Here is a 10000-nt window from a genome sequence, read left to right as displayed (position 1 = left end):
CGTGTTTTGACCGAGGGACGGGGATGTAGCTCAGTCGGTAGCGCGCTGGATTTGTATCCAGTTGGCCGCTGTCAGCGTAAGTTTCGTTCCCACGTTCGGCGAGAGATTTATTTTTCAGAGTCAACTTTGTGTGCCGACTCTCCTCGGTGTCCGAACACCCCCGTGTGTACACGCAAGCACAAGACCAAGTGCGCACGAAAAAGATCATGTAATCCATGTCAGAGTTCGGTGGGCTATAGAAACACGAAAATACCCAGCAGCATGCTTCCTCCGAAAACGGCGTATGCATGGCTGCCTAAATGGCGGGGTAAAAAACGGTCATGCACGTAAAAATTCCACTCGTGCAAAAAACACGAGTGTACGTGAGAGTTTCAGCCCACGAACGCAGAAGAAGAAGAAGAAGAAGACCGAGGCCACGTAAGTTTGGCTTGAGGTCACGTGAGTTTGGGAAAGCACACACGTGTTTAGCGATCACTGCCACCGTTCAGCAAGCAATAGGCAACGATTCGTGGCTCTGATGTGCTTATTTTATACCCCCATTCCACACATCCGTTGTAGGTCCCGTTCCCGGCCGTAGCGACCAAGGAACGGCACGGGAATGGGAGGGAACGCCAATGGACGTTAACGGAACTCATTTGAACGGTAGGAACGGTTGGGACGGGTGAGTTCGGGCTGCATGTTCAAAATTGTAGCCATTCCCCGCCCGTTCCAAATGAACAGTAATGGAACCTAAACACGTCGGCAACGGAACTCATGGATCATTAATGGAACTTAACGCAATGGTAACGCAACGCTAGCGCTCTCACACACTGATTTGTCATAACCGCATTCCACACATCTGTTCTAGCTTCCGTTCCTAGCCGTCCTGAAGACAGCTGCCACTATGGTCAGACGCTGCTCAAAGATGCCAAAAACGGCCGTTTGCGCAGCGTCTCATTGTTGTGGCAGCCGTCCTCAGGACGGCTGGGAACGGAAGCTAGAACGGATGTGTGGAATTAGGCAGCAAAGTGTATCATATCGAGCGAACACTGCATAACATATACCTCTGAGTTGCTTGTTTGTCGCGATGACAGGTTCAGGCCGACAGGTACCGAGCTAGCTGCTTGTTGCTAGTTGAAAACCTTGGGTCAGTAAAACTAAGAGGGGCTCTTACTCTACAAACCGCCCAAAAATCCTGACCGAGTTATTTCCGGAAAACGTCTTTTCAAACGGTCATACGACGTGCAACAGGGATGTTTTGTTTGTAATTATGTGAGGATTACATACCCGGATGGCTGTCATACACAATCCAAGCGAAAATGAGAATGGCTATGAACTTTGAAAAAAAAATCAACCATACTGGGTTTTTATGTGAAAAACACCGGAAAAGATTTTGTTGAATTGAACCAGGATACGGCGATGAAGGGGAAAAAAGTGCAGTTTGATTACATCTGACATGGGTTTTTTTTCAAGTGAAAGAAATTGCAGCGTCATTACACCTTTGTTTGGCTGAATGCCGCGCTCAAGTGACAAGTTGTGTGTGAGATGCACGCTTCCTGTTTTTGAGGCAAAACACAGTGTGAAAAACACAGATTTTGGGCTTAGAGCCCTGGGCTGAGATGCAAGATAAACTTACCAACCGGTTCGGAGCCAGCCTCGGTGTTGGATTGGTTGAAATTCAGATGTATTGCAATTTCAACGAAGCAGACCCCGCGGTTTGTTCTCATCCACTTGAGTGGCATGCACCCACTATATATTTTATATGGGCAGAATATACCTTCGCAGTTTCAGCGGCACAGACGACGCACTGCCTATTATTTATGCCGCGTTAGGGATTATGACGAGTACTTGGCCTGTTTTCCTTTCATGCAACGTGTAGCGGGCTGGGATAACATGCAGTGCGTCGTCGGTCCTGCTGAAGTTACATATGTGAGCGGAGCCCCTTAGTGCACCTCATAGCCCTGCAGGCTAAGATTCATATTATGGACACGCAATTTTGAAATTGTTTAAATGCAAAGGATGTGGCACGACCACTGTTTTTATAAATTCCGTACAGTTGTGGTTGCTTGCCGTCATTCGAATCGTTAGAAAGAAAATGTTAGTCATTCGGTGTACATGTACTTTGTTTGAGTGGCAAATCTCAAAGACAAACAGACACAGACACAGACACAGACACACACACACACACACACACACACACACACACACACACACACACACACACACACACTCTCACACACACACACACACACACACACACACACACACACACACACACACACACACACACACACACAGAGTCATGCAGTCTGTAGTTGTGGCTTCTTTCCGTCGTTCGAATCGTTAGAATATGGGGCTTTCAGGATACATACACCTGATTTAAGAGACACATGTCACGGCTCTCTCAGGTTTGCCCAGTAACCTTGGCAATTTATCAAACCAATGTCACCTTTGTTTCTGAAAGTAGTGCTGTACGTATATCACGTGCATTCCTGCTGTTGTCATTGTAATCCTAAAAGATTCTTCCCTTTCCGTGTAGACCGTCTTGCAAATCATGAGATCAGTCCTGGCTTTTACTGAGCTACCTTCAAATACACCTTTTCTCTCTTCCAAGTCATTTGACCACAACATTCATAAAACAGAACTGTTTATTTGTGTTCATATTTGGTGTGCTTTTGCTTCAATGTATGTAGAATAATAGTATATGATAAAAAAATCAAAATTTGCTCTTAGGTTGACTTTGTAAAAAGTATTACATGAAAAATAAAATTCATTTTGGATGACAAGATAATTTCAAAACTATTCATTAGAAGGATTTGGAATTTTGCAGAAATGTATAAGACATATATACTAATAGATGTTTTGTTCGAAAGGATTATCTCTAAGAAAGACAGTTAAAGAGATACACATTTTCGATGTTTTGAGACATTTTGTACCCACAAAGTCAACATTTAGAAAAACAATATCTGAAAGTTGTTCGAACAAAATCATCTTACACACTTGTAAGTTAATTTTAGTTCAAACATGGGGAGTAGTTTTGAAATTAGACTGTCTTCCATGAAGTAACATGATTCCATTCATCCCTTTTCTCCTTTTTTTATTTAATAATTTTTGCAAAGTCAATTTCAAAATAATCTTTTTATTTTATTATGTACTTTTCTTTTTCATACATTGCAGCAAATGCACACCAACTTTTAACGCAAACAATTTAGTTTCAGGAATGTTGTGGTCAAATGATAAACGGTGTATTTTCATGGTAGCTCCTGCCCTTAGTTAATCACGTACTAAAAATCAACAGTCTGGCAACATCCTTTGCATGTTGAGTACTAGTATTTAAAAAAAGAAGATTTTATAACTAACACCTATTTCAATCAGCAAAATCGATTCAGAATAAACTCCCCACTCTACACGGGAAGGAGCTAGGGTGTTGCGGATGTGTATTTGTCTAAGTGGAAGAATACTCTTATTCGTGTACACTACATTGGGGTATGCAGGTTAAAGATCCCACGATTGACAAAAGGGTCTTTCCTGGCAAAATTGTATGGGCGTAGATAAAAATGTCCACCAAAATACCCGTGTGACTTGGAATAATAGGCCGTGAAAGGTGGATGCAGCGCCTATAGGCTGTTGATCCACTGGCCGATGTGAATGCGTGATATATTGTGTAAAAAATTCCATCTCACACGGCATACGCGCTTTGAACTTCGGATAAGGCGCTATATAAATACCCGTTATTATTATCATTATTATTATCATTAGTATTATATTCCTGCAAGACTGGAAAGATCTTTGGTAGTTCACTTGATCAAATCAAATCAAATCAAATCAAATTTTATTTTTCGAGGGTTGTGGCATAAGCAATACAACGAGCTTTTTTTCAACCAGCCCTCGCCCATAGAGGGGACTAATCTAATCACGGATATTCACGTAGAAAAAAAGGTAGAGAAAAACAACAACATATGAATATTTACATATTACATATTACAAATATATGTAACGTAGTGAAAACAATGCTGAATACACATGCATGAGTAAATGTGTTATTAAAGCTTTGAGTGTTTTTGTGTGGATATAATGAACACTGATGATCGATCATGCGAGAAGGCAATGATCTTTAAAGGAGGAAGTCGGTGCACTTTGTGAAAATTGTTCTGAGGAAAAAAAAGACAAATTATGGTTTCCGCAGTGTGGTCTACTATATTCTTCAAACCAAAAGCCGCATATTTTTTTTTCTAAAAGAAGGGAAGGTTGACAAACGGAGCTGCCGCTCTTGCTAAAAATGGGTTTATCCATGTAGCCTTTTGGAGAAATTATTAGTGCAAATACAGCTGTTCCCAGATTGGTCCCTTTTTGTAAGAGCTCCAAAACTATCTATTTCACATCATTATGATCAGTGAAGAAAACCTTAAAATGGGGGTGATTCAAAAATAATTAAATAACAAGTCGCGTAAGGCGAAAATACAACATTTAGTCAAGCTGTCGAACTCACAAAATGAAACTGAACGCAATGCAATTTTTTTTAGCAAGACCGTATACTTGTAGCATCGTCAGTCCACCGCTCAAGGCAGTGAAATTGACAAGAAGAGCGGGGTAGTAGTTGCGCTGAGAAGGATAGCACGCTTTTCTGTACCTCTCTTCGTTTTAACTTTCTGAGCGTGTTTTTAATCCAAACATATCATATCTATATGTTTTTGGAATCAGGAACCGACAAGGAATAAGATGAAAGTGTTTTTAAATTGATTTCGAAAATTTAATTTTGATCATAATTTTTATATTTTTAATTTTCAGAGCTTGTTTTTAATCCAAATATAACATATTTATATGTTTTTGGAATCAGAAAATGATGAAGAATAAGATGAACGTAAATTTGGATCGTTTTATAAAAAAATGTTGTTTTTTTACAATTTTCAGATTTTTAATGACCAAAGTCATTAATTAATTTTTAAGCCACCAAGCTGAAATGCAATACCGAAGTCCGGCTTTTGTCGAAGATTGCTTGGCCAAACTTTCAATAAATTTGATTGAAAAATGAGGGTGTGACAGTGCCGCCTCTTTTTGTCCAGTGTTCGACAAACACATATCCCATTTGAAGCCCAAACTCCCAACCAGTGACGACTTCAGAGGAGCGTGCAGCGCCATCGTCAGGCTTCACCGCATGTACAAGTTACGGGTGGATGACATGTACACGGGAAACTATTCCGGGTACCTTGGTCCTCGTCTCACTCCTGATGATGCATTTGAGGTAAGACGTAAGATGAGTTGGTAAAGATGCGTGTACACACACACACACGCGCGCATGGACGCACGAGCACGCGCATATGCACGCACGCATGCACATAACACACGCACGCCCGCACGCATGCACGCACGCACGCACGCACACACACACACACACACACACGCATGAACGCACGCGCATACGCATACGCACACACACATTACACACACACACACACAGACGCACACGCATGAAAGCACGCGCATACGCACATGCACGCACGCACACACACACACACGCACACACACATACACACACACACACACACACACACACTCTCACACACACACACACACGTACACACACACTCACACACACACACACACACACACACACACGCACACACACATACACACACACACACACACACACACAATCAGGCTGGTTGATTCCTGTGCAGGGTGGGGACTTACTTACTTACTTAGGCCATTATGAACCCCCGGGGGAGCATAGGCCATCGACGACAATTCTCCATCCGACACGGTCCTGGGCTGCCCTTTCGATCTGGCTCCAGGTCTTCCCCTGCCTGTTGATCTCTGCTTCTATAATGAATTTGTAAAGCGCCTGGAGCCAATTGATGGGACTCGCGCTATAGAAAAGTTATTTATTATTATTATTATTATTATTTTCAGTGTCTCGTCTCCAGCTGTTGCGCGGCCGGCCTCTCTTCCTTTTCCCTTGTGGATTCCACTTCAGGGCTTGCCTCGTGATACTGGATGCTGGCTTTCTCAGGGTGTGCCCTATCCAGCCCCATTTCCTCCGGAGAATTTGCTGCGCCGCTGGTTTCTGGTCAGCTCTCTGCCAAAGGTCTTCATTTCGGATTCTGTCCGTCCATCTGATGTTTAGGATGCGCCTCAAGCAGGTGTTGACAAAGATTTGGATCTTTCCCAGCATGGTCTCTGTTGTCCTCCATGTCTCACACCCATAGAGAAGAACAGACTTGACGTTTGAATTGAAGATCCGAAGCTTCGTCCTTTGGCTAATCTCCTTGGAACTCCAGATCTTCTTTAGCATGACAAAGGCTCCCCGTGCTTTCCCAATCCTTGCTTTGACGTCCCTGTCCGAGCCTCCTTGTCCGTCAATGATGCTCCCCAGGTAAACAAAGGACTCCACTTCCTTGATGGGCTCCCCATTGATCATCACCGGATTGTCGGCTGTGGTGTTGGTCTTAATCAATTCGGTTTTCCTCTTGTTGATCTTGAGGCAGGGTGTGGACCTTTTACCAATTGATTTCCAAACTGACATCTGTGTAAACGTACTCAATTCTTTCAGCAATCAATTCCGTGTGGGCTGCCGCCAGGTTTTGGTTATTGGTATGCAACCAGGTTGAGCGGATGATCTAATCACATGCTAAGCGTGGACATATTTGGGATGGTTAACATCATAGTTTAACACGCAGACAAATACTCGGGTTAGGTAGGGGGTTGAGCACTGAGAGTGCCCTTTCATTAATTCACCACATTTTGTGTTAGAAGGCAGGAGGAAAGCTCTTCCTGTACACGCTCTGTCAAATCACAAATGCAGACCATCAGTGATATCTGTGTGACAGGGGAGGCTACCGCTTCTTTCACAGCCGACTCTGCACCCGAGTTGTTGGCCTTTAAGTCAACACCTCTGGATTGTGGAATTCTGTTTGTGATGGGGTCTGGTGGTTTCCGATTGTCTGTATGTTCATGGAAACCTTCGGGTTTGCATAACAGTTTTTATAGGGCTAAGAAATTAGCCCTAACATTTTCAATCCTGTTTGATTGCACTTCGCCTCCCGAGGTGATCGTAGTGTTACGGCACTCGGTTACATCTGCTGAAGAAACAATAAAGTGCAACAAGAAAAAATGCTTTTTCAAACTCTTGAAACTATTTCACCAGCCTTCTTACCACTTCTCACTTGTAATTTGGCAATATTATAACAAATCCCTTACTGCCCTCATAACATGTTTCTTTGTTGTACAGATAGGCAGACAGGCTTTCGTGGACGGCTTTCTAGAGGAGAGCTCCGATTGGCTGAAGGTGGCCGTGGAGAAACTGGCCGAGCAGGACGGCACAAGAGGACAGACCCAGTACACCATGTCTAAGCGAGGACAGGCCTGCGGACTGCTGGGCAGAGCTTTCTACTTTGTAAGGGATGTTTGTTTCATTTTCTCCTCTTTGTGTTCTTTCGTTCTCCGTCTCTGACCTTCTCTTCTTTCTCCAGCTCATCATCCTTTTCTTAATCTGTCTTCTTGACTGCCTTCTGCTTTTTGTCGTTGTTTCTGTGAGGTTACCCTCATGGACTATATAAAATCTTATCCATCCTTATCCTTGTTGAACCTTAAATCGTCAGCAAGAAGAATGCCCATTTTGGTTTCAGATGAATAACACAGACAGGGCTACAGAGCTTTACAACATGGGAAGACACTTGGGTGAGTATGGTTTCTCTTCTGTCATATGAGCGTTGATGCGTTGAGCTGTCGTTATGCGCCATACATGGCCCAGCTCATCCGGCTTCAGCGTGTTTTTATATCGGAGTGGTCCTTCTCCTAGACTGGTGGCTTTACAGGGCTGTCGAGTCCAGTCTACCCGGCTGTTTGGCCATAGCTGGCTGGTTTGTTTATCTGAGGTGACCTTCCCCAGGGCTAGAACTTAAGATGCGGCTCTTGATCGCATGATGCTCCCGTCATTGGAGACCTGGGGTATTTCTTGAGTGTAACAGTGCCACCTGTTATCCCGCCCCATCCTGTTGGAAGCACCGCCAGTTGGTCCGCGACTGCTTATTCGTCCTGGCAAGCCTGGCTTATTTCGCAGCTAACCTCCATATCTGAAGGCCATCTCACTATCCGCCACCTGTGAACGCGCCTGGTTGGGGGTGGTCGCCCCTACTGTCCCAGGGAGTATGGTTTGCAATGAACAGGCGACTGTCAGAAAATAATGTAGTCTGCATACCTTTTTCTTTTGTGTTGTTCAGTAGTTTATTTCAGAAAACCGCGTTTTGCTCCTTGTATATATAAAAGTTACATCCCTGGTGATAAATCGTGTGGTAGTAAATCCATGTCTCCACAGTGAGACAGAATACGGCTGGGGTTAGACGGGCGCTGTGGCCTAGTGGGTAAGAGGCCGGCCTACCAAGATGACAGGTCCTGGGTTTGAATCCAAGCCGCGCCTGGTGGGTTAAGGGTGTAGGTTTTCCGATCTCCCAGGTCAACTTATGTGCAGACCTGCTAGTGCCTTATCCCCTTTCGTGTGTACACGCAATCACAAGACCTAGTGCGCACGAAAAAGATCCTGTTATCCATGTTGGAGTTCGGTGGGTTATTGAAACACGAAAATACCCAGCATGCATCCCCCGAAAGCGGCTTATGGTGGGGTAACAACGAGCATATACGTAAAAACCGTGGGAGTTTCAGTACACGAACGAAGAAGAAGAAGAATTTCAGAAAACTGCGTTTTGCTCCTAATTGTATATATAAAAGTTACATCCCTGCTGATTGATGGTTAGGTGGTAAATCCATGTCTCCACAGTGAGTCAGAATATAAATGTGGTACGTAAATCTAGACAAAGCCTCGAGTGACGCCTTATTTATTTGTACGTACTCCTTCGACGTGGATATATAATGCGAGTGAGCCACAATCCATAGATCAAGGCAGGTTCATGGCCAATGTTTTTAAACAAGAGGAATGTGTTGTTGTTGTTTTGTGTGTGTGTGTGTGTGTGTTTTTTTTACCCAGAGCTACACAGATAATGAGTAGAAACCATTTGCTACTGTCTTTGCAGACAGCAGTTCTGGGGATATCCTTCAGCTGCAGAAAGAACTTCAGTCACAGATCTCCACAGATGTGTACGGCTCAGCAACAGAGGTCTGGCATGACAACATGACTGAACTCTGTATGTGGGACAAATCAAAACGGGTGGTAAGTTTGTCAGGTTAGACCTGAGGTTATATCTTCGAAGCTAGCTACACACGGACTGCGGTTATTATGAAAAAGAAAGAAAAGCAGACATTTTCCCAAACTTACTTGATCGACAATCGTACATGCACACTCACAAACATGTGGAAAAGGGTGGCCGAGTGGTAAGTGCACTTGCCTCGGAAGCGAGAGGTTGCGAGTTCGACCCTGGGTCGGGGCGTAAGCAATTTAAAATTTCTTCCCCATTTCCTAGCTCGGTGGGTTCAAGTGCTTGTCTTTCGGATGAGACGAAAAACCGAGGTCCCTTCGTGTACACTACATTGGGGTGTGCACGTTACGGATCCCACGATTGACAAAAGGGTCTTTCCTGGCAAAATTGTATAGGCATAGATAAAAAAATGTCCACCAAATACCCGTGTGACTTGGAATAATAGGACGTGAAAAGTAAATATTCGCCGTAATGGCTTGAGATTTACTGGCCGATGCTATTACACCAAAGAACGGGCCATTTTTGAATTCTCAAATTTGTGTCACTGTTTTGTTTCAGGAAAAAATAAGATCTTTTCAATCATCTTCACTATATTTTCGTGGTTTCCATGGATGCAGTGGTTGTATAACTTAATTACTAAAAGAACAGGCCATTTTTAAATTCTCAAATGTTTCGTAACTGTTTTGTTTCAGGAACAACTAAGACCTTTCCACTTCTGTCGATACAAAGTGGCACTCTTTTCACTTCCTTACATCCGTTACAAAGAAGAGATACTGTCAGTGGCGCCTTTTGTGTCAGTGTTCTATGAAATGGTATCCGACAAGGAGATAGATACTATCACTACGTACGTTAAAGGAAGGGTAAGAATCGTT

General features: G+C 43.6%; 1 protein-coding gene across 1 annotated transcript in view; it reads left to right on the top strand.

The window, feature by feature from the left end:
* The window catches only part of LOC138978155 (prolyl 4-hydroxylase subunit alpha-2-like), a 49003-nt gene that overhangs the window by 30229 nt on the left and 8774 nt on the right, over positions 1-10000 (top strand). The window contains exons 4-8 of the mRNA XM_070350814.1: positions 5043-5221; positions 7208-7372; positions 7605-7656; positions 9006-9142; positions 9821-9988. Of these exons, the coding sequence (XP_070206915.1) occupies positions 5043-5221; positions 7208-7372; positions 7605-7656; positions 9006-9142; positions 9821-9988 (701 nt within the window). The remainder of the gene's footprint in view (positions 1-5042; positions 5222-7207; positions 7373-7604; positions 7657-9005; positions 9143-9820; positions 9989-10000) is intronic.

This window comes from Littorina saxatilis, linkage group LG10, assembly GCF_037325665.1.
Source record: "Littorina saxatilis isolate snail1 linkage group LG10, US_GU_Lsax_2.0, whole genome shotgun sequence".
NCBI classification, from domain to species: Eukaryota; Metazoa; Mollusca; class Gastropoda; order Littorinimorpha; family Littorinidae; genus Littorina; species Littorina saxatilis.
This window is presented reverse-complemented; position numbering and strand designations above follow the sequence as displayed.